Genomic DNA, 24139 nt, shown 5'->3' with positions numbered 1-24139 from the left:
CACCCCTAAATCTCCCCAAAAGCCTCCAGAGACCCCCAAAAGCCCCTCCAGACCCCCCAAAAGCTCCCTCTGACCCCCCAAAAGCCTCCAGAGACCCCCAAAAGCCCCCTCTGACCCCCAAAAGCCCCTCCAGACCCCCCAAAAGCCCCTTCTGACCCCCAAAATCCCCCTCAGACCCCCAAAAGCCCCTCCAAAACCCCTTTTAACACTTCTAAATCTCCCTGAAAGCCCCTCCAGACCCCCCAAAGCCCCCTCAGACCCCCCAAAATCCCCCTCTAACCCCAATGCCCCAAATCCCCCTTAACACCCCTAAATCTCCCCAAAAGCCCCTCCAGACCCCCCAAAAGCCCCTTCTGACCCCCAAAAGCCCCTCCAAAACCCTCTTTAACACCTCTAAATATCCCCAAAAGCCCCTCCAAACCCCTCAAGAGCCCCTCCAGACCCCCCAAAGCCCCCTCAGACCCCCAAAATCCTCCTCTAAACCTCAAAAGCCCCTCCAAAACCCCCCTTAACACCCCTAAATTTACCCGAAAGCCCCTCCAGACCCCCCAAAAGCCCCCTCTGACCCCCAAAAGCCCCTCCAAACCCCCCCTTAACACCCCTAAATCTCCCCGAAAGCCCCTCTGACCCCCAAAAGCTCCTCCAGACCCCCCAAAAGCTCCCTCTGACCCCCCAAAAGCCTCCAGAGACCCCCAAAAGCCCCCTCTGACCCCCAAAAGCCCCTCCAAAGCCCCATTTAACACTCCTAAATCTCCCCAAAAGCCCCTCCAGACCCCCTGAAAGCCCCCTCAGACCCCCCAAAGCCCCTCAGACTCCCCAAAATCCCCCCCTAGCCCCCAAAATCCCTCTCTGACCCCCAAAATCCCCCCAAACCCCCCCTTAACACCCCTAAATCTCCCCAAAAGCCCCTCCAGACCCCCCAAAGCCCCTCCAGATCCCCCAAAGCCCCTCCAGACCCCCCAAAAGCCCCTCCAGACACCCCAAAATCCCCTCCAGACACCCCAAAAGCCCCTCCAGATCCCTCAAAAGCCCCTCCAGACCCCCCAAATCCCCTCCAGACTCCCCCAAAAGCCCCTCCAGATCCCCCAAAAGCCCCTTCTGACCCCCAAAATCCCCCTCAGACCCCCCAAAATCCCCCTCTAACACCCAAAAGCCCCTCCAGACCCCCCAAAAGCTCCTCCAGACCCCCCAAAGCCCCCTCAGACCCCCCAAAATCCCCCTCTAACCCCCAAAAGCCCCTCCAAAACCCCCTTAACACCCCTAAATCTCCCCAAAAGCCCCTCCAGACCCCCCAAAAGCCCCTTCTGACCCCCAAAAGCCCCTCCAAAACCCTCTTTAACACCTCTAAATATCCCCAAAAGCCCCTCCAGACCCCCCAAGAGCACCTCCAGACCCCCCAAAAGCCCCTCCAGACCCCCCAAAGCCCCCTCAGACCCCCCAAAATCCCCCTCTGAGCCCCCAAAGCCCCTCCAAAACCCTTCTTAACACCCCTAAATCTCCCCGAAAGCCCCTCCAGACCCCCCAAAAGCCCCTCCAGACCCCCCAAAAGCCTCCAGAGGCCCCCCAAAGCCCCCCTTAACACCCCTAAATCTCCCTGAAAGCCCCTCCAGACCCCCCAAAAGCCCCTCCAGACCCCCCAAAAGTCCCCTCTAACACCCAAAAGCCCCTCCAGACCCCCAAAAGCTCCTCCAGACCCCCCAAAGCCCCTTCTGACCCCCCAAAAGCCCCCTCTGACCCCCAAAAGCCCCTCCAAAACCCTTCTTAACACCCCTAAATCTCCCCGAAAGCCTCTCCAGACCCCCCAAAAGCCTCCTCTGACCCCCCAAAGCCCCCCTTAACACCCCTAAATCTCCCCGAAAGCCCCTCCAGACCCCCCAAAAGCCTCCTCTGACCCCCCAAAGCCCCCTTTAACACCCCTAAATCTCCCTGAAAGCCCCCTCAGATCCCTCAAAAGCCCCTCCAGACCCCCCAAATCCCCTCCAGACCCCCTGAAAGCCCCTCCAGACCCCCCCAAATCCCCCCCAGCCCCCCCCAGCCCCCCCCGCCCCCCACTCACGGCTCTCCTGGTCGGGGGGTTCGATGTTGTAGCCGTAGCCCAGCAGGGTCCTCACGGCCTGGCAGAGGCTGTCGCGGTTGGTCTGTTTGGTCCTCTCGTCCAGGAGGTGGTACGGCACCAGGCGAGGGTTCCTCTTGTTCTTGATGTCCTACGGAGGGGACGGGGACACCGCCGAGGGGGCCGGGAGGTCACCACGGGGCTCCGACACCGCCAGCAGCAGCGCGGGGACGTCAGCGTGGGCGTGGGGACATCACCGTGGGCATGGGGACACCACCAAGGACATGGGGACACCACCACCATGGGCATGGGGACACCACCAAGGACATGGGGACACCACCACCGTGGGCATGGGGACACCACCAAGGACATGGGGACACCACCACCATGGGCATGGGGACACCACCAAGGACATGGGGACACCACCACCGTGGGCATGGGGACACCACCAAGGACATGGGGACACCACCACCAAGGACATGGGGACACCACCGTCATGGACATGGGGACACCACCAAGGACATGGGGACACCACCACCGTGGGCATGGGGACACCACCAAGGACATGGGGACACCACCGTGGGCATGGGGACACCACCGTGGGCATGGGGACACCACCGTGGGCATGGGGACATCACCAAGGACATGGGGACACCACCACCATGGGCATGGGGACACCACCAAAGACATGGGGACACCACCACCGTGGGCATGGGGACACCACCAAGGACATGGGGACACCACTGTCATGGACATGGGGACACCACCGTGGGCGTGGGGACACCACCAAGGACATAGAGGGGCATGGGGACACCACCAAGGACATGGGGACATCACTGTGGGCATGGGGACATCATCAAGGACATGGGGACACCACCGTCATGGACATGCGGACATCACCATGGGCATCGGATGCCACCATCATGGGCATGGGGACATCACCAAGGACATAGAGGGGTATGGGGACACCACCAAGGACATGGGATGCCACCATCGTGGGCATGGAGACATCACCATGGGCATCGGATGCCACCACCAGAGGTGTGGGGATGTCACCATGGGCATAGAGGGGCATGGGGACATCACCGTGGGCATGGGGACAACACCACCATGGCCATGGGGACATCACTAAGGGCATGGGGACATCACCATGGGCATGGGGACATCACCAAGGGCATGGGGACATCACCACCATGGCCATGGGGACATCACCGTGGGCATGGGGACATCACCACCATGGACATGGGGACAACATCATGGGCATAGAGGGGCATAGGGACGTCACTATGGGCATGAGGACATCACCAAGGACATGGGGACATCACCAAGGACATGGGATGCCACCATCATGGGCATGGGGACATCACCATGGGCATGGAGACATCACCGTGGGCATGGGGACACCACCGTGGGCATGGAGACACAGCCAAGACCATGAGGAGATCCCCAGGAGCGCGGGACGCCCCCCACCCTCCGTGGTGGATCCCCAGAGGAACGCGGAGCAGAAGCAGGGGCAGATGTGGCCACCAGGGCTCGGGGGGTTGGTGTTGGGGTGGGTTTGGTGGTCCCGGGAGGTCCCACCTGGACGGTGCTGTAGGTCCATCCCTGCTGGACGCGGTCTCGGGCCCAAACGTTGTGGCTGTTCTCGGCCAAACGATCGACCAACGTCAACTGCGCCGGCGTCAGCTTGACGTGCGCCAGGTCCAGCGGCGCCGGTTTGTAGCCGTTGGACATAGTGTACCTGGAGGGGGGGCGCAGATCACCTGAGAACCCCAAAACCCCACCGAGGAACCCCGAAACTCAACAGGGACCTCCAAAAAAAAGCTCTTGAGATGCTCCACGTTGGCCCAGGTCCACCAGCGCGGAGCTGTTGGCCAACGTCAAGGTTGGGGGGACACGAAGACACCCCTCAAAGTCAAACGGAGATGGCAAAAGCCACCAGAGAACCCTCAAACCTGTGGGGACCCCCAAAAAAACCTCAACGGGGACCTCCTGGAACCCTCCAAACCCCTGAGACCACCGGGACCTCCCAAGGTCCACGGCCACCAGGTCCAACACCACCGGTTTGGACTCGTTGGCCATCATCAATCTCGGGGGGTCACCTGAGACCCCCCCAAAGTCAAGAGGGGACCCCAAAACACATCAGGGAACCCCAAAACCCACCAGGGACCTCCTAGAACCCCCCAAACCTTCTTGAGATGATCCAAGACCACCGGATTGAAGCTCCACGGCCACCAGGTCCAACACCACCGGTTTGGACTCGTTGGCCATCATCAATCTCGGGGGGTCACCTGAGACCCCCCTAAAGTCAAGAGGGGACCCCAAAACACACCAGGGGACCCCAAAACCCACCAGGGACCTCCTAGAACCCCCCAAACCTTCTTGAGATGACCCAGGACCACCGGATCGAAGCTCCACGGCCACCAGGTCCAACACCACCAGCTTGGACTCGTTGGCCATCATCAATCTGGGGGGGTCACTTGAGACCCCCCCTAAAGTCAAGAGGGGACCCCAAAACACACCAGGGGACCCCAAAACCCACCAGGGACCTCTTAGAACCCCCCAGACCTTCTTGAGATGATCCAAGACCACCGGACCGAAGCTCCACGGCCACCAGGTCCAACACCACCAGCTTGAGGGGTGATTTTGGGGTCCCCCTCTGTTTTTAGGGTCCCTTCACCCCGTTTTTTGAGATCCTCATCTCATTTTTGGGGGTCCCTCTCCCCGTTTTTGGGGGTCTCCCACTCACGTTTTGGGCAGTTTGACCTTCTTGAGGTTCTCCTCCGCTTTCTCATCCGCCATTCCCACGTGGCAACCAAGAGCCAGGAGGGTCCTGGGGGGGGGGGGGGACCCCAAAATCAGCCCCAGGGTGAAGGGGGGGGCAGGAGGGGACCCCAAAAGTGTGGGGAGGGGCACAGAGGGAAAGGGGGACCCCCAGAAACCCAACCTCATCCATTAGATATAGGGAAAGGAAAGAGGGGGGGGACCCCAAAAATCAGTGTCAGAGTGAACTGGGGGGGGAAGGGGACCCCAAAAGTGTGGGGGAGAAAGTGGGGAGGGGCAGGGGGACCCCAAAACCCACTCAGAGTGGATTTGGGGGGCACAGAAGGAAGGGGGGGACCCCCAAATATCCAACCTCATCCATTAGATATAAGGAAAGAAAGGAGGGGGACCCCAAAAATCAGTGTCAGAATGAAGTGTGGGAGGATAAGGGGACCCCAAAAGTGGGGGGACACAAAGTAGGGGGGCAGGGGGACCCCAAAACCCACTCAGACTGGATTTGGGGGGCACAGAAGGAGGGGGGGGACCCCCAAATATCCAACCTCATCCATTAGATATAAGGAAAGAAAAGAGGGGGGACCCCAAAATCAGTGTCAGGGTGAAGTGGGGGGGGGCAAAGGGACCCCAAAAGTGGGGGGGACACAAAGTAGGGGGGCAGGGGGACCCCAAAATCCACTCAGAGTGGATTGGGGGGCACAGAAGGAAAGGGGGACCCCCAAAATCCAACCTTATCCATTAGATATAAGGAAAGAAAAGAGGGGGGACCCCAAAATCAGTGTCAGGGTGAAGTGGGGGGGGGCAAAGGGACCCCAAAAGTGTGGGGACACAAAGTAGGGGGGCGGGGGACCCCAAAACCCACTCAGAGTGGATTGGGGGGCACAGAGGGAGAGGGGGGACCCCCAAAAATCCGACCTTATCCATTAGATATAGGGAAAGGAAGGAGGGAGACCCCAAAAATCAGTGCCAGGGTGAAGTGTGTGGGGGGAAGGGGACCCCAAAAGTGGGGGGGACACAAAGTAGGGGGTCAGGGGGACCCCAAAATCCCTCTTACTTGAGGGTCTCCCCCGACATCTGGAGGTTGTAGCTGCGCTCGGGGTCGGGGAGACTTTGGAAGCTCAGCAGACACGGGTGGAGGCGTCGCACGTCATCCCGGATCTGGGGGGGCCCCGAACCCCCAAAAATGGGGGGGGGGAACAGATCATCAGCACCAGGGAAACAACAGCAGCACCCCAAAAAAAAAAACCCCTCAAACACCCCAAAAATAGCCTCGGAACCCCCAAAAATACCCTCGGCACCCCAAAAAATGGGGGGTCTGGCAGTGGAGTTGGGGGGCTCGAGGGGTTTTGGGGGGATCATGGGGGAACATGAGGGGATGGTGAGGGGGTTTTGGGGGGCTCGGGGGGGAGTTGAGTTGCTCAAGGGGGGTTTTGGGGTGCTTGGGGGGGGTTTGGGGTGCTCAGGAGGGTTTGGGGGGGATCGGGGGGTTTTGGGGGGATCGGGGGGGCATGAGGGGATGGTGAGGTGTTTTTGGGGGGCTCAGGGGGGGTTGGGGGCCTCAGGAGGGGTTTTGGGGTGCTAAGAGGGGTTTTGAGGGGCTCAGGGGGGTGTTGAGGGGCTCAGGAGGGGTTTGGGGGGGCTCAGAGAGGTTTGGGGGTCTCGGGGGCTTTGGAGAGGTTTTGGGGTGCTCGGGGGTGCTTTGGGGGGTTCGGGGGGGGTTTGGGGTTCTCAGGAGGGTTTTGGGGTGCTCAGGGGGGTGTTGGGGTGCTCAGGAGGGTTTTGGGGGGCTCGGGGGGGGTTGGGGTGCTCAGGAGGGTTTTGGGGTGCTCGGGAGGGTTTTGAGCTGCTCAGGAGGGTTTTGGGGTGCTCAGGGGGGTGTTGGGGGTGCTCAGGAGGGTTTTGGGGTGCTCGGGGGGGTTTTTGGGGGGTTCAGGAGGGTTTTGGGGTGCTCGGGGAGGTTTTGGGGTGCTCAGGAGGGTTTTGGGGTGCTCGAGGGAGTTGAGGTGCTCAGGAGGGTTTTGGGGGGCTCGGGTGGGTTTTGAGAGGCTCAGGAGGGTTTTGGGGTGCTCGGGGGGGTTTTGGGGTGCTCGGGGGGTTTCGGGGTGCCCGGGGGGTTTTGGGGGGCTCGGGGGGTTTGGGGGGTTCAGGAGGGTTTTGGGGTGCTCGGGGGTGTTTTGGGGTGCCCGGGGGGTTTTGGGATGCTCGGGGGAAGTTGAGAGGCTCAGGAGGGTTTTGAGGTGCTCAGGAGGGTTTGGGGGGGTTCAGGGGTGTTTCGGGGTGCCCGGGGGGTTTCGGGGTGCCCCACTCACGGGTCCGTAGCTCCACCCCTGCTCGATCCGTGTCAGCGCCCAAAGTTCGTGGATGTTCTCCGCCAGTTTCTCGCGGATGCGCTCCAGGTGGGGGGGCAGCACGATCTGGGGGGGGGGGGTACCCCAAAAATCAGACCCCTCCAAAACCCAACGAGACCCCACAGAACCCACCCTGGCACCCCAAAAACCTCAGCCCAGAACCCCCAAATCATCCTCTGAGACCCCAAAACCCCCTCTGAGACCCCAACCCTCCCCCCAAGCCCCCCCAAACCCCCCCAGAACCCCAAAACACCTCCGAGCACCCCCAAATCCCCTTCCCACTCCCGAAATCCCCCCAAATCCCATTTTCTCGCCCCCAAACACCCTTTTTTCATCCCCAAATCCCCCCAAAATCCCCTTTCCCACACCCTGAACCCCTCAAATCCCCCCAAAACTCCTTTATCACCCCCAAAACCCCCTTTCCCACCCCTGGAACGCCCCCAAAAACCCTTTTCCCGTGTCCCAAACCCCCTTTTTCACTCCCCAGATCCCCCCAAACCCCTTTTTCTCCCCCTCAGACCCCCCCAAACCCCCTTTTCCCCCCTCACATCCCCCCATATCCCCCTTTTCTCCCCCTTATATCCCCCCAAAACCCCCTTTTCTCCCCCTCACATCCCCCCAGACCCCCCCAAACCCCCTTTTCTCCCTCTCAGATCCCCCCAAACCCCCTTTTCTCCCCCTCACATCCCCCCAGGCCCCCCCAAACCCCCTTTTCTCCCCCTCATATCCCCCCAAACCCCCTTTTCTCCCCCCCAGACCCCCCCCAAACCCCCTTTTCTCCCCCCCACATCCCCCCAAACCCCCTTTTCTCCCCCTCAGATCCCCCCAAACCCCCTTTTCCCCCCTCATATCCCCCCAAACCCCCTTTTCTCCCCCTCATATCTCCCCAGATCCCCCCAAACCCCCTTTTCTCCTCCTCAGATTCCCCCAAACCCCCTTTTCTCCCCCCAAACCCCCTTTTCTCCCCCTCAGATCCCCCCAAACCCCCTTTTCTCCCCCCCAGACCCCACCAAACCCCCTTTTCTCCCCCCCAGATCCCCTCATATCCCCCCAAACCCCCTTTTCTCCCCCCCAGATCCCCCCAAACCCCCTTTTCTCCCCCCCAGATCCCCCCAAACCCCCTTTTCTCCCCCTCATATCCCCCCAAACCCCCTTTTCTCCCCCCCAGACCCCCCCAAACCCCCCCAAACCCCCACCTGGACGGTGTCGACGGGGCAGGGGATGAAGGCGGTGTGGGGCAGAGGCACTGTGGGGCCCACGAGGCTGCGGGTTCCGGGGGGGCCCTCACCCCGATACGCTTTGATGGGTTCGAGGCGCAGACGCTCGCGGGGCAGCAGCGCCTGAGCGCAGGGGGAGTACCCGGGGGGGGGCACGAAACGGAACTCCCCGTGGCGACCCCCCAGCAGGAACCGCAGCCTGAGGGGGGGTACGGGGGGATGAGCGCCCCAAAGCACCCCCAGACCCATAGCGGCACCCCCAGACCCATAGAAGCCCCATAGCATCCTCATAGCATCCTCATAGCAACCCAATAGCAACCCCACAGCATCCTCACAGCATCCCAGTTTGGGGGGACCCCCCCATAATGTCCCCCCCCCAGCAGGAACCACAGCCTGAGGGGGGGTACGGGGGGGATGAGCGCCCCAAAGCACCCCCAGACCCATAGCGGCACCCCCAGACCCACTGCAACCCCATAGCATCCTCATAGCATCCTCATAGCAACCCCATAGCAACCCCATAGCATCCTCATAGCATCCCAGTTTGGGGGGGCCCCCCCATAATGTCCCCCCCCAGCAGGAACCACAGCCTGAGGGGGGGTACGGGGGGGATGAGCGCCCCAAAGAACCCCCAGACCCATAGCGGCACCCCCAGACCCATAGAAGCCCCATAGCATCCTCATAGCATCCTCATAGCAACCCCATAGCAACCCCACAGCATCCTCACAGCATCCCAGTTTGGGGGGGCCCCCCCATAATGTCCCCCCCCAGCAGGAACCGCAGCCTGAGGGGGGGTACGGGGGGGATGAGCGCCCCAAAGAACCCCCAGACCCATAGCGGCACCCCCAGACCCACTGCAACCCCATAGCATCCTCATAGCATCCTCATAGCAAACCCACAGCATCCCAGTTTGGGGGGACCCCCCCCATAATGCCCCCCCCAGCAGGAACCGCAGCCTGAAGGGGGGTACGGGGGGGCTGAGCACCCCAAAGAACCCCCAGACCCATAGCGGCACCCCCAGACCCATAGAGGCCCCATAGCAACCCCATAGCATCACCCCCTGTATCCCCCAGCATCCCAGTTTGGGCTATTGGGACCCCAGCGTCCCAGTTTGGGGGGACACCCCCATAGTGCCCCCCCACAGCAGGAACTGCAGCCTGAGGTGGGGTACAGGGGGGCTGAGCGCCCCAAAGAACCCCCAGACTCATAGCGGCACCCCCAGACCCACAGCAACCCCATAGCAACCCCATAGCATCACCCCCTGTATCCCGCCTGCATCCCAGTTTGGCGAACTGGGATCCCAGTTTGGAGACTGGGATACCAGTATGGGCAACTGGGAACCCCCCACAATGTGGGGACCACAGCCTGGGGGGGGTCTGAGCCCCCCAAAGCGCCCCAAGACCCACAGCAGCCCCATAGCATCTCCATAGCAACCCCGTAGCATCACTCCCTGTACCCCCCCAGCATCCCAGTTTAGTGAACTGGGATCCCAGTTTGGAGACTGGGATACCAGTATGGGCAACTGGGACTCCCCCATAATGTGGGGACCACAGCCTGGGGGGGTTCTGAGCCCCCCCAAAGCGCCCCCCCAGACCCACAGCAGCCCCATAGCCCCCCCGTAGCTTTCCTCCCAGCGCTCCCAGTTGCCGTTCCCAGTGCTCCCAGTGCTCCCAGTGCTCCCAGCGCTCCCAGCGCTCCCAGTGCTCCCAGTGCTCCCAGTTGCCGTTCCCAGCGCTCCCAGTTGCCGTTCCCAGTGCTCCCAGTGCTCCCAGTGCTCCCAGCGCTCCCAGCGCTCCCAGTGCTCCCAGTGCTCCCAGTTGCCATTCCCAGTGCTCCCAGTGCTCCCAGCACTCCCAGTGCTCCCAGTTGCCGTTCCCAGCGCTCCCAGTGCTCCCAGTGCTCCCAGTTGCCGTTCCCAGTGCTCCCAGTGCTCCCAGTGCTCCCAGTGCTCCCAGTTGCCGTTCCCAGCGCTCCCAGTGCTCCCAGTGCTCCCAGTTGCCGTTCCCAGTGCTCCCAGTGCTCCCAGTGCTCCCAGTTGCTGTTCCCAGTGCTCCCAGTGCTCCCAGTGCTCCCAGTTGCCGTTCCCAGTGCTCCCAGTTGCTGTTCCCAGCGCTCCCAGTGCTCCCAGTGCTCCCAGTTGCCGTTCCCAGCGCTCCCAGTGCTCCCAGTGCTCCCAGTGCTCCCAGTTGCCGTTCCCAGTGCTCCCAGTGCTCCCAGCGCTCCCAGTTGCCGTTCCCAGTGCTCCCAGCACTCCCAGCGCTCCCAGTGCTCCCAGTTGCCGTTCCCAGTGCTCCCAGTGCTCCCAGTGCTCCCAGTTGCCGTTCCCAGTGCTCCCAGTTGCCGTTCCCAGTGCTCCCAGCGCTCCCAGTGCTCCCAGTTGCCGTTCCCAGTGCTCCCAGTTGCTGTTCCCAGCGCTCCCAGTGCTCCCAGTGCTCCCAGTTGCCGTTCCCAGTGCTCCCAGTTGCTGTTCCCAGCGCTCCCAGCGCTCCTAGTTGCCGTTCCCAGTGCTCCCAGTTGCCGTTCCCAGTGCTCCCAGCGCTCCCAGTGCTCCCAGTGCTCCCAGCGCTCCCAGTTGCCGTTCCCAGTGCTCCCAGCGCTCCCAGTTGCCGTTCCCAGCGCTCCCAGTGCTCCCAGTTGCCGTTCCCAGTGCTCCCAGCGCTCCCAGTGCTCCCAGTGCTCCCAGTTGCCGTTTCCAGTGCTCCCAGTGCTCCCAGTGCTCCCAGCGCTCCCAGTGCTCCCAGTGCTCCCAGCGCTCCCAGTTGCCGTTCCCAGCGCTCCCAGTGCTCCCAGTGCTCCCAGCGCTCCCAGTTGCCGTTCCCAGCGCTCCCAGTGCTCCCAGTGCTCCCAGTGCTCCCAGTTGCCGTTCCCAGCGCTCCCAGTGCTCCCAGTGCTCCCAGTGCTCCCAGTTGCCGTTCCCAGTGCTCCCAGTGCTCCCAGCGCTCCCAGTTGCCGTTCCCAGTGCTCCCAGTGCTCCCAGTGTTCCCAGTTGCCGTTCCCAGTGCTCCCAGTGCTCCCAGTTGCCGTTCCCAGTGCTCCCAGTGCTCCCAGCGCTCCCAGTTGCCGTTCCCAGTGCTCCCAGTGCTCCCAGTGTTCCCAGTTGCCGTTCCCAGTGCTCCCAGCGCTCCCAGTTGCCGTTCCCAGTGCTCCCAGTGCTCCCAGTGTTCCCAGTTGCCGTTCCCAGTGCTCCCAGCGCTCCCAGTTGCCGTTCCCAGTGCTCCCAGCGCTCCCAGCGCTCCCAGTTGCCGTTCCCAGCACTCCCAGTGCTCCCAGTGCTCCCAGTGCTCCCAGTGCTCCCAGTGCTCCCAGTTGCCGTTCCCAGTGCTCCCAGTGCTCCCAGTGCTCCCAGTTGCCGTTCCCAGTGCTCCCAGTGCTCCCAGCGCTCCCAGTTGCCGTTCCCAGCTCTCCCAGTGCTCCCAGTGCTCCCAGTTGCCGTTCCCAGTGCTCCCAGTGCTCCCAGCGCTCCCAGTTGCCGTTCCCAGTGCTCCCAGTGCTCCCAGTGCTCCCAGCGCTCCCAGTTGCCGTTCCCAGTGCTCCCAGTTGCCGTTCCCAGCTCTCCCAGTGCTCCCAGTTGCCGTTCCCAGTGCTCCCAGTGCTCCCAGTTGCCGTTCCCAGTGCTCCCAGTTGCCGTTCCCAGCTCTCCCAGTGCTCCCAGTTGCCGTTCCCAGTGCTCCCAGTGCTCCCAGTTGCCGTTCCCAGCTCTCCCAGCGCTCCCAGTGCTCCCAGTTGCCGTTCCCAGTGCTCCCAGTTGCCGTTCCCAGTGCTCCCAGTGCTCCCAGTTGCCGTTCCCAGCGCTCCCAGTTGCCAGTCCCAGTGCTCCCAGTGCTCCCAGTGCTCCCAGCGCTCCCAGTGCTCCCAGTTGCCGTTCCCAGTGCTCCCAGCGCTCCCAGTGCTCCCAGTTGCCGTTCCCAGTGCTCCCAGTGCTCCCAGTGCTCCCAGCGCTCCCAGTTGCCGTTCCCAGCGCTCCCAGCGCTCCCAGTTGCCGTTCCCAGTGCTCCCAGTGCTCCCAGTGCTCCCAGTGCTCCCAGCGCTCCCAGTTGCCGTTCCCAGTGCTCCCAGTGCTCCCAGTGCTCCCAGCGCTCCCAGCGCTCCCAGTTGCCGTTCCCAGTGCTCCCAGTTGCCGTTCCCAATGCTCCCAGTGCTCCCAGCGCTCCCAGTGCTCCCAGTTGCCGTTCCCAGTGCTCCCAGTGCTCCCAGTGCTCCCAGTTGCTGTTCCCAGTACTCCCAGCGCTCCCAGCGCTCCCAGTGCTCCCAGTGCTCCCAGTGCTCCCAGCGCTCCCAGTTGCCGTTCCCAGTGCTCCCAGCACTCCCAGCGCTCCCAGTTGCCGTTCCCAGCGCTCCCAGTGCTCCCAGTTGCCATTCCCAGCGCTCCCAGTTGCCATTCCCAGTGCTCCCAGTGCTCCCAGTTGCCATTCCCAGCGCTCCCAGTGCTCCCAGTGCTCCCAGTTGCCGTTCCCAGTGCTCCCAGTGCTCCCAGTGCTCCCAGCGCTCCCAGTTGCCGCTCCCAGTGCTCCCAGTTGCTGTTCCCAGTGCTCCCAGCGCTCCCAGTTGCCGCTCCCAGTGCTCCCAGTTGCCGCTCCCAGCGCTCCCAGTGCTCCCAGTTGCTGTTCCCAGTGCTCCCAGTGCTCCCAGTGCTCCCAGTGCTCCCAGTTGCCGTTCCCAGTGCTCCCAGTGCTCCCAGTTGCCGTTCCCAGTGCTCCCAGCGCTCCCAGTGCTCCCAGTTGCCGTTCCCAGTGCTCCCAGTGCTCCCAGTGCTCCCAGCGCTCCCAGTTGCCGCTCCCAGTGCTCCCAGTTGCCATTCCCAGTGCTCCCAGTGCTCCCAGCGCTCCCAGTGCTCCCAGTTGCCGTTCCCAGTGCTCCCAGTGCTCCCAGTGCTCCCAGTGCTCCCAGTTGCCGTTCCCAGCGCTCCCAGTGCTCCCAGTGCTCCCAGTTGCCGTTCCCAGTGCTCCCAGTGCTCCCAGTGCTCCCAGTTGCTGTTCCCAGTGCTCCCAGTGCTCCCAGTGCTCCCAGTTGCCGTTCCCAGTGCTCCCAGTGCTCCCAGCGCTCCCAGTGCTCCCAGTGCTCCCAGCGCTCCCAGCGCTCCCAGTTGCCGTTCCCAGTGCTCCCAGTGCTCCCAGTGCTCCCAGCGCTCCCAGTGCTCCCAGTTGCCGTTCCCAGTGCTCCCAGTTGCCGTTCCCAGCGCTCCCAGTTGCTGTTCCCAGCGCTCCCAGTGCTCCCAGTGCTCCCAGTTGCCGCTCCCAGTGCTCCCAGTTGCCGCTCCCAGCGCTCCCAGTGCTCCCAGTGCTCCCAGTTGCCGTTCCCAGTGCTCCCAGTTGCCGTTCCCAGTGCTCCCAGCGCTCCCAGTTGCCGCTCCCAGTGCTCCCAGTTGCCGTTCCCAGTGCTCCCAGCGCTCCCAGTGCTCCCAGTGCTCCCAGTGCTCCCAGTGCTCCCAGTGCTCCCAGTTGCCGTTCCCAGCGCTCCCAGCGCTCCCAGTGCTCCCAGTTGCCGCTCCCAGCTCTCCCAGTGCTCCCAGTTGCCGCTCCCAGTGCTCCCAGTTGCCGTTCCCAGTGCTCCCAGTGCTCCCAGTTGCCGTTCCCAGTGCTCCCAGTTGCCGTTCCCAGTGCTCCCAGTGCTCCCAGTGCTCCCAGTGCTCCCAGTTGCCGTTCCCAGCGCTCCCAGCGCTCCCAGTGCTCCCAGTTGCCGCTCCCAGCTCTCCCAGTGCTCCCAGTTGCCGCTCCCAGTGCTCCCAGTTGCCGTTCCCAGTGCTCCCAGTGCTCCCAGTTGCCGTTCCCAGTGCTCCCAGTGCTCCCAGTTGCCGTTCCCAGTGCTCCCAGTGCTCCCCGTGCTCCCAGCGCTCCCAGCGCTCCCAGTGCTCCCAGTGCTCCCAGTGCTCCCAGTTGCCATTCCCAGTGCTCCCAGTGCTCCCAGCGCTCCCAGTGCTCCCAGTGCTCCCAGTGCTCCCAGTGCTCCCAGCGCTCCCAGTTGCCGTTCCCAGTGCTCCCAGTTGCCGCTCCCAGTGCTCCCAGTGCTCCCAGCGCTCCCAGTGCTCCCAGCGCTCCCAGTGCTCCCAGTGCTCCCAGTGCTCCCAGTTGCCGTTCCCAGCGCTCCCAGTTGCCGTTCCCAGTGCTCCCAGTGCTCCCAGTTGCCGCTCCCAGTGCTCCCAGTGCTCCCAGTTGCCGTTCCCAGTGCTCCCAGTTGCCGTTCCCAGCGCTCCCAGTTGCCGTTCCCAGTGCTCCCAGCGCTCCCAGTGCTCCCAGTTGCCGTTCCCAGTGCTCCCAGTTGCCGTTCCCAGTGCTCCCAGTGCTCCCAGTTGCCGTTCCCAGCGCTCCCAGTTGCCATTCCCAGTGCTCCCAGTGCTCCCAGTGCTCCCAGCGCTCCCAGTGCTCCCAGTTGCCGTTCCCAGTGCTCCCAGCGCTCCCAGTGCTCCCAGTTGCCGTTCCCAGTGCTCCCAGTGCTCCCAGTGCTCCCAGTGCTCCCAGTTGCCGTTCCCAGTGCTCCCAGTGCTCCCAGTGCTCCCAGTTGCCGTTCCCAGTGCTCCCAGTGCTCCCAGTGCTCCCAGCGCTCCCAGTTGCCGTTCCCAGTGCTCCCAGTGCTCCCAGTGCTCCCAGTGCTCCCAGTGCTCCCAGTTGCCGTTCCCAGTGCTCCCAGTGCTCCCAGCGCTCCCAGTGCTCCCAGTTGCTGTTCCCAGTGCTCCCAGTGCTCCCAGTTGCCGCTCCCAGTGCTCCCAGTGCTCCCAGTTGCCGTTCCCAGTGCTCCCAGCGCTCCCAGCGCTCCCAGTTGCTGTTCCCAGCGCTCCCAGTGCTCCCAGTGCTCCCAGCGCTCCCAGTGCTCCCAGTGCTCCCAGTTGCCGTTCCCAGTGCTCCCAGCGCTCCCAGTGCTCCCAGTGCTCCCAGTTGCCGCTCCCAGTGCTCCCAGTTGCCGTTCCCAGTGCTCCCAGTTGCCGTTCCCATCGCTCCCAGTTGCCGTTCCCAGTGCTCCCAGCGCTCCCAGTGCTCCCAGTTGCCGCTCCCAGTGCTCCCAGTTGCCATTCCCAGTGCTCCCAGTGCTCCCAGTGCTCCCAGTGCTCCCAGTTGCCGCTCCCAGCGCTCCCAGCGCTCCCAGTGCTCCCAGTTGCCGTTCCCAGTGCTCCCAGTGCTCCCAGTTGCCGTTCCCAGTGCTCCCAGCGCTCCCAGTGCTCCCAGTTGCCGCTCCCAGTGCTCCCAGTTGCCGTTCCCAGCGCTCCCAGTGCTCCCAGTTGCCGCTCCCAGTTGCGCACCTGACGCCGTGGGAGAAGCTGGCGACGGGCGAGAAGAGGCTGTCGAGGTTGAAGGCCTCGAGGACGCCCTGGACGGGGCCCCCGTTGATGCGGAAGGAGGCGCTCGGCACCCCCAGGTCCAGGCAGCAGCTCACCACGTCCCCCCCCGCCAGCGCCCGGCGCTGCGGGGACACCACCGGCCGGGGGAGACCCCCTGGGGACAACGGGGGGACAGAGTCAGGGACACCATGGGGACACCATGGGGGACATCATGGGGACATCATGGACACCATCAGGGACATCATGGAGACATGGGGACATCATGGGGGACATCATGAGGGACATCATGGGGACATCATGAACATCATGGACATCATGGGGACACCATGGGGACACCATGGGGACATCATGGGGGACATCATGGGGGACATCACCGGGCAGGACAGCCCCCCTGGGGACAACCGGGGGGGACAGTGTCAGGAGATCATGGGGACACCATGGGGGACACCACCGGGCGGGGGAGACCCCCTGGGGACAACGGGGGGACAGAGTCAGGGACACCATGGGGACACCACCGGGCGGGGGAGACCCCCTGGGGACACCGGGGGGACAATGTCAGGAGATCATGGGGACACCATGGAGACACCATGGGGGGACACCACCGGGCGGGGGAGACCCCCTGGGGACAACCGGGGGGGACAGTGTCAGGAGATCATGGGGACACCATGGGGGGACACCACCGGGCGGGGGAGACCCCCTGGGGACACCGGGGGGGACACCGTCAGGAGATCATGGGGGACACCACCGGGCGGGGGAGCCCCCCTGGGGACAACCGGGGGACACCATCAGGGACACCGTGGGGACACCGTGGGGACACCATGGGGGACACCATGGGGGGACACCACCGGGCGGGGGAGCCCCCCTGGGGACACCGGGGGGACAATGTCAGGGACACCATGGGGGACACCACCGGGCGGGGGAGACCCCCTGGGGACAACGGGGGGGACAGTGTCAGGAGATCATGGGGGACACCATGGGGGACACCATGGGGGACACCACCGGGCGGGGGAGCCCCCCTGGGGACAACCGGGGGGGACAGAGTCAGGAGATCATGGGGGACACCACCGGGCGGGGGAGACCCCCTGGGGACACCGGGGGGACAATGTCAGGAGATCATGGGGGACACCACCGGCCGGGGGAGACCCCCTGGGGACAACGGGGGGGGACAGAGTCAGGGACACCATGGGGGGACACCACCGGGCGGGGGAGACCCCCTGGGGACACCGGGGGGGACAGTGTCAGGAGATCATGGGGACACCATGGGGGACATCATGGGGGACACCACCGGGCGGGGGAGACCCCCTGGGGACAACCGGGGGGGACACCGTCAGGAGATCATGGGGACACCATGGGGGACACCACCGGGCGGGGGAGACCCCCTGGGGACAACAGGGGGACAGTGTCAGGGACACCGTGGGGACACCACCGGGCGGGGGAGACCCCCTGGGGACACCGGGGGGACAGAGTCAGGAGATCATGGGGACACCATGGGGACACCATGGGGGACATCATGGGGGACACCATGGGGGACACCACCGGGCGGGGGAGCCCCCCTGGGGACACCGGGGGGGGACAGTGTCAGGGACACCATGGGGACACCACCGGGCGGGGGAGACCCCCTGGGGACAACCGGGGGGACAGTGTCAGGGACACCATGGGGACACCATGGGAGACACCATGGGGGGACACCACCGGGCGGGGGAGACCCCCTGGGGACAACCGGGGGGGACAGTGTCAGGAGATCATGGGGACATCACCGGGCGGGGGAGACCCCCTGGGGACACCGGGGGGGGACAGTGTCAGGAGATCATGGGGACACCATGGGGGACACCATGGACATCATCGGGGAGATCATGGGGACATGGGGACACCATGGAGACATCATGGGGGACATCATGGGGACACAGGGACCTTACAGGGTGGGTGATGCCCCCAGTGGTTCCCAGTTTGTTCCCAGTAGCCCCAGTGATGCTCCCAGTTTGCTCCCAGTGGCCCCCAGTGGTTCCCAGTTTGCTCCCAGTGGTTCCCAGTGGCCCCCAGTGGTTCCCAGTAGCTCCCAGTGGCCCCCAGTGGTTCCCAGTTTGCTCCCAGTGGCCCCCAGTGGTTCCCAGTAGCTCCCAGTGGCCCCCAGTGGTTCCCAGTTCGCTCCCAGTGGCCCCCAGTGGTTCCCAGTTCGCTCCCAGTGGCCCCCAGTGGTTCCCAGTTCGCTCCCAGTGGCTCCCAGTTTGCTCCCAGTTCGCTCCCAGTGGCTCCCAGTAGCTCCCAGTGCCCCCAGTTACCGGTCCAGAGGTGCCTCCCGTCGAAGGCGAAGGAGCAGAGGTCGTCCCCGACGCCGTTGGCGCCCCAACCTTCGCCGCCGCCCGGGGAGGGGCTGAACCCCGCGGCCGCCGCCCACCCCACCCGCAGGTGGGGACCCTCCGCCCGCTCCACCGCCACCTCGAAGTACCACCGCGGGAACTGCGTGGAGCCCACGCCCGTCCCCACAAACAGGTTGGGGCGAATGCTGCCAAAGAGGGGGGACACGCGCCGGCGTCAGGGGGTACCCCCGGAACAACCCCCCAGGAACATCTCCAGGGGGTCCAGGAGGACCTCAACAGCATCTCAAGGGGGTCTGGAGAACATCAAGAGCATCTCAAGGGGTTCTGGAGAATCTCAAGGGGGTCTGGAGAACCTCAAGAGAGTCTCAAGGGGTTCTGGGGAACCTCAAGAGGGTCTGAAGGGGTTCTGGAGAACCTCAAGAGGGTCTGGAGAATATCAAGAGGGTCTGGAGAGCCTCAAGATGCATTGGAGAACCTCAAAAGTGTCTCAATAAGGTCTGGAGAGCCTCAAGAGCATCTCAAGGGGTTCTGGAGAACCTCAAGGGGGTCTCAAGGGGGTCTGGAGAACCTCAAGGGCATCTCAAGGGGTTCTGGAGAACCTCAAGAGGGTTTCAAGGGGGTCTGGAGAACCTCAAGAGCATCTCAAGGGGTTCTGGAGAACCTCAAGAGGGTCTGGAGAACCTCAAGAGGGTCTGGAGAGCCTCAAGATGCATTGGAGAACCTCAAAAGTGTCTCAATAAGGTCTGGAGAGCCTCAAGAGCATCTCAAGGGGTTCTGGAGAACCTCAAGGGGGTCTCAAGGGGGTCTGGAGAACCTCAAGAGGGTTTCAAGGGGGTCTGGAGAACCTCAAGAGCGTCTCAAGGGGGTCTGGAGAACCTCAAGAGGGTCTGGAGAACATCAAGAGGGTCTCAAGGGGTTCTGGAGAACCTCAAGAGCGTCTCAAGGGGGTCTGGAGAACCTCAAGAGGGTCTGGAGAACATCAAGAGGGTCTCAAGGGGGTCTGAAGAGCCTCAAGAGGGTCTCAAGAGGGTCTGGAGAGCCTCAAGAGCATCTCAAGGGGTTCTGGAGAACCTCAAGGGGGTCTCAAGAGGGTCTGGAGAGCTTCAAGAGCATCTCAAGATGCATTGAAGAACCTCAATAGGGTTTCAAGGGGTTCTGGAGAACCTCAAGAGAGTCTCAAGGGGTTCTGGAGAACCTCAAGAGGGTCTGGAGAACATCAAGAGGGTCTCAAGGGGTTCTGGAGAACCTCAAGAGGGTCTGGAGAACATCAAGAGGGTCTCAAGGGGTTCTGGAGAACCTCAAGAGCATCTCAAGGGGTTCTGGAGAACCTCAAGAGGGTCTGGAGAACATCAAGAGGGTCTCAAGGGATTCTGGAGAACCTCAAGAGTATCTCAAGGGGTTCTGGAGAACCTCAAGCGGGTCTCAAGAGGGTCTGGAGAGCTTCAAGAGCATCTCAAGATGCATTGAAGAACCTCTAGAGGGTCTCAAGGGGTTCTGGAGAGCCTCAAGAGAGTCTCAAGGGGTTCTGGAGAACCTCAAGAGGGTCTCAAGATGCATTGAAGAGCCTCAAGAGCATCTCAAGACGCATTGAAGAACATCAAGGGGGTCTCAAGAGGGTCTATAGAGCCTCAAGAGGGTCTGGAGAACATCAAGAGCATCTCAAGAGGCATTGAAGAACCTCAATAGGGTCTCAAGGGGTTCTGGAGAACCTCAAGAGAGTCTCAAGGGGTTCTGGAGAACCTCAAGAGGGTCTCAATAGGGTCTGGAGAGCCTCAAGAGGGTCTCAAGAGGGTCTGGAGAGCCTCAAGAGGGTCTCAAGATGCATTGAAGAGCCTCAAGAGGGTCTCAAGAGGGCCTGGAGAACCTCAAGAGTATCTCAAGGGGTTCTGGAGAACCTCAAGAGGGTCTGGAGAGCCTCAAGATGCATTGGAGAACCTCAAGAGTGTCTCAATAAGGTCTGGAGAACCTCAAAAGCATCTCCAGGTGTTCTGGAGAGCCTTAAGAGCATCTCAAGATGCATTGAAGAACCTCAAGAGGATCTCAAGGGGTTCTGGAGAACCTCAAGAGCGTCTCAAGGGGTTCTGGAGACCCTCAAGAGCGTCTCAAAGGGTTCTGGAGAGCCTCAAGGGGGTCTCAAGGGGTTCTGGAGAGCCTCAAGGGCATCTCAAGAAGGGCATCTCAAGGTCTTCCAGAACCACCCTAAGATGCCCTGGGGAACCTTCAGAACACCTCAAGGTCCTCCAGGAGCACCTCAAGGAGACCCCCGGACCCACCTGAGCCCCCCAGGAGCACCTCAAGGTCCTCCAGGACACCCCCCCCCCCCCCCCCCAGCACCCACCAGGTGACATAGTTGACCATCTGGGTCTGGAGCAGGAGGTCCCGTCGGGGCAGAAGGTTCTCGGTGATGAGGTTCTGGTTGGAGCGCACGGCCACCGCGTTGCAGACGCAGAGGGAGCAGAGGACATCCAACACCTGGGGGACACAGGAGGACCTCGAGGTCACCAAGGAGCACCACCTCAAGGTCACTTGGGACCCCCCAGGAGGACCCCGAGAACATCTCAAGGTCTTCCAGAAGCACCCCAAGAACGTTCAAAGACCTTCAAGACCACCCAGAGACCTCCAGGAGCATCTCAACCTTCTCCAGGAACACCTCAAGGGCCACAGGAGCCCCTCGAGGTCCTCCAGGAGCACCTTGAGGTCCTCCAAGACCTCCAGAAACACCTTGAGGTCCTCCAGGAACATCATGAGGTCTTCCAGGAACATCTCGAGGCCCACAGGAGCTCCTCAAGGAACCCCTTGAAGTCCTCCAGGAGCACCTCAAGGCCCTCAGGAGCCCCTCTTGGTCCTCCAGGAGCACCTTGAGGTCCTCCAAGACCTCCAGAAACACCTTGAGGTCCTCCAGGAACATCTCGAGACCCCCAGGAGCTCCTCAAGGAACCCCTTGAAGTCCTCCAGGAGCACCTCAAGGCCCTCAGGAGCCCCTCTTGGTCCTCCAGGAGCACTTTGAGGTCCTCCAGGACCATCTCGAGGTCCTCCAGGTCCCTCCCCCGAGGTCTTCTCCCCACCTTGTGGTTGCGGCCGTGCTTGTCCAGGAGGGAGATGATGGACTTGATGTGGTTCTCCTGGATGATGTTGAGCACCTCGGGGCTCTCGATCAGGACGCAGTAGAGGACCTCCAGGATGCCTGTGGGACACCCCGACCCATAGCGAGCTCCTCAGCCCCATAGCGAGGTCCTCAGCCCCATAGCGAGGTCCTCAGCCCCATAGCGAGGTCCTCAGCCCCATAGGGAGGTTCTCCAACCCCATAGTGATGTTCTTCAGACCTTGGGTGAGGTTCTCCAACCTCAGCGATGGGTTCTCAGCCCCATAGATGGGACCTCAGCCCCATAGATGGGTCTCCAGCCCCATAGCGAGGTCCTCAGCCCCATAGCGAGGTCCTCAGCCCCATAGCGAGGTCCTCAGCCCCATAGGGAGGTTCTCCAACCCCATAGTGACGTTCCTCAGACCTTGGGTGAGGTTCTCCAACCTCAGCGATGGGTTCTCAGCCCCATAGATGGGACCTCAGCCCCATAGATGGGTCCCCAGCCCCATAGCGAGGCCCTCAGCCCCATAGCGAGGTCCCCAGCCCCATAGCGAGGTTCTCCAACCCCATAGTGATGTTCCTCAGACCTTGGGTGAGGTTCTCCAACCTCAGCGATGGGTTCTCAGCCCCACAGATGGGACCTCAGCCCCATAGATGGGTCTCCTGCCCCATAGCGAGGTCCTCAGCCCCATAGATGGGTCTCCTGCCCCATAGCGAGGTCCTCAGCCCCATAGATGGGTCCCCAGCCCCATAGCGAGGTTCCTCAGACCTTGGGCAAGGTTCTCCATCCCCACAGATGGGTTCTCCATCCCCACAGATGGGTTCTCAGCCCCACAGATGGGACCTCAGCCCCATAGCTGGGTCTCCAGCCCCATAGCGAGGTCCTCAGCCCCATAGCGAGGTCCCCAGCCCCACAGCTGCCCCCCAAGTGTCCCCCGTACCCGAGGAGGCCTCCAGGCGGTCCAGTTTGCTGACCACCCAGTCCAGGTTGGTGGAGAAGAGGGCGCAGTTGGCGCGGTTCCCACGGATCAGGGACGCTGTGGGGCGGAGGGTGAGGGGCTGCCCCACAGCGACCCATAGCCACCCACAGCCTGCCCCATAGCGCCCCACATCTGCCCCACATTGCGCCCCGCAGCTCATAGAGGAGGTTGACCTTCTGTCCCATGGACACCATTCCTCCCTATGGTCTCCACAGCCCCATATCTGCCCCATAGCGCCCCACAGCGCCCCACATCTGCCCCATAGGGCCCCATCCTGCCCCATAGCGCCCCACATCCTGCCCCACATTGCACCCAGTATCTCATAGAGGAGGTTGACCTTCTGTCCCACGGACACCATCCTACCCCATGGCCTCCACAGCCCCCTATCTGCCCCATAGCGCCCCACATCTGCCCCATAGGGCCCCATCCCACCCTATAGCGTCCCATCCAGCTCCATAGCGCCCCATCCTGCCCCATAGCGCCCCACATCCTGCCCCACATCCCACCCAGCAGCTCATAGAGGAGGTTGACCTTCTGCCCCAAAGAACCCCATTCCTCCCTATGGTCTCCACAGCTCCATATCTGCCCCATAGCGCCCCACATCTGCCCCATAGGGCCCCATCCTGCCCCATAGCGTCCCATCCTGCCCCATAGCGCCCCACATCCTGCCCCACATCCCACCCAGTATCTCGTGGAGGGGGTTGACCTTCTGTCCCACGGACACCATCCTACCCCATGGCCTCCACAGCCCCACATCTGCCCCATAGCGCCCCACATCTGCCCCATAGGGCCCCATCCCACCCTATAGCGTCCCATCCTGCTCCATAGAGCCCCATCCTGCCCCATAGCGCCCCACATCCTGCCCCACATCCCACCCAACAGCTCGTAGAGGAGGTTGACCTTCTGCCCCAAAGAACCCCATTCCTCCCTATGGTCTCCACAGCCCCACATCTGCCCCATAGCGCCTCATTCTTCCCCATAGTGCCCCACATCCTGCCCCACATCCCACCCAGCAGCTCGTAGAGGGGGTTGACCTTCTGCCCCAAAGAACCCCATTCCTCCCTATGGTCTCCACAGCCCCACATCTGCCCCATAGCGCCCCACATCTGCCCCATAGGGCCCCATTCTGCCCCATAGCGCCTCATTCTTCCCCATAGCGCCCCACATCCTGCCTCACATCCCACCCAGCAGCTCGTAGAGGAGGTTGATCTTCTGCCCCATGGACCCCATTCCTCCCTATGGCCTCCACAGCCCCCTATCTGCCCCACAGCGCCCCACATCTGCCCCCCATGCGCCCCATAGCGCACCGAGGAGCTCGTAGAGGAGGTTGAGGATCTTCTTCCAGCTGGCGGCCGCCTCCTCGCCCGCGAACTCAGCGAAGTGCGCGGCTGTGCTGAAGACGTTGAGGCGGTCGATGCAGGTCAGGACCAGCGCCACCATACCCTGAGCAGAATGGGACCCATAGCGACCCACAGCGACCCATAACGGACCCGTAGTGACCCATAGTGACCCATAGCGACCCATAGTGGACCCATAGGGACCCATAGCGGACCCATTGCGTTCCTGCATCCCACGAGCATCCCTCGGAGCATCCCACGAGCATCTCTGCCCCATAGGACCCACAGAGCCCCCACTTCCCCCTTGACCCCCCATTTTTGGGGGTGTCCTCTGCCTCCCATTTTATTGGGGTGTCCTCTTTCCCCTATTTTTTGGGGGGGTCACCCTGACCTCCCACCTCCTGCTGGAATGGCTTTAGTGTGGTCCCCATCCTGCATCCCACGAGCATCTCTGCCCCATAGGACCCACTGCCCCCCTGACCTCCAGTTTTTTAGGGGTGTCTTGTGCCCCCCATTTTTTTAGGGGTGTCCTCTGCCTCCCATTTTATTGGGGGTGTCCTCTGCCCCCCATTTTTGGGGGGGTCATCCTGTCCTCCTGCTGGAATGGCTTTAGTGTGGTCCCCATCCTGCATCCCATGAGCATCTCTGCCCCATAGGACCCACAGAACCCCCACTGCCCCCCTTTCCCCCCATTTTTTTAGGGGTGTCCTCTGCCCCCCATTTTTTTAGGGGTGTCCTCTGCCCCACATTTTATTGGGG

At 62.8% G+C, this 24139-nt stretch overlaps 1 protein-coding gene across 2 annotated transcripts in view; it reads right to left on the bottom strand.

Moving 5' to 3' along the window:
- RYR1 (ryanodine receptor 1) overlaps positions 1-24139 on the bottom strand; it is a 130647-nt gene that overhangs the window by 83659 nt on the left and 22849 nt on the right. For both annotated transcript variants that reach the window (XM_054052902.1, XM_054052901.1), the window contains 12 exons: positions 23351-23486; positions 22005-22100; positions 21047-21165; positions 20320-20453; positions 17943-18166; positions 15625-15817; positions 8376-8595; positions 7141-7245; positions 5886-5989; positions 4803-4886; positions 3635-3794; positions 2057-2204 (listed from right to left, as the gene is read on the bottom strand). In XM_054052902.1, coding sequence (XP_053908877.1) covers positions 2057-2204; positions 3635-3794; positions 4803-4886; positions 5886-5989; positions 7141-7245; positions 8376-8595; positions 15625-15817; positions 17943-18166; positions 20320-20453; positions 21047-21165; positions 22005-22100; positions 23351-23486 — 1723 coding nt within the window. The remainder of the gene's footprint in view (positions 1-2056; positions 2205-3634; positions 3795-4802; positions 4887-5885; positions 5990-7140; positions 7246-8375; positions 8596-15624; positions 15818-17942; positions 18167-20319; positions 20454-21046; positions 21166-22004; positions 22101-23350; positions 23487-24139) is intronic.

Source organism: Cuculus canorus, chromosome 37 (assembly GCF_017976375.1).
Source record: "Cuculus canorus isolate bCucCan1 chromosome 37, bCucCan1.pri, whole genome shotgun sequence".
Lineage (NCBI taxonomy): Eukaryota > Metazoa > Chordata > Aves > Cuculiformes > Cuculidae > Cuculus > Cuculus canorus.
This window is presented reverse-complemented; position numbering and strand designations above follow the sequence as displayed.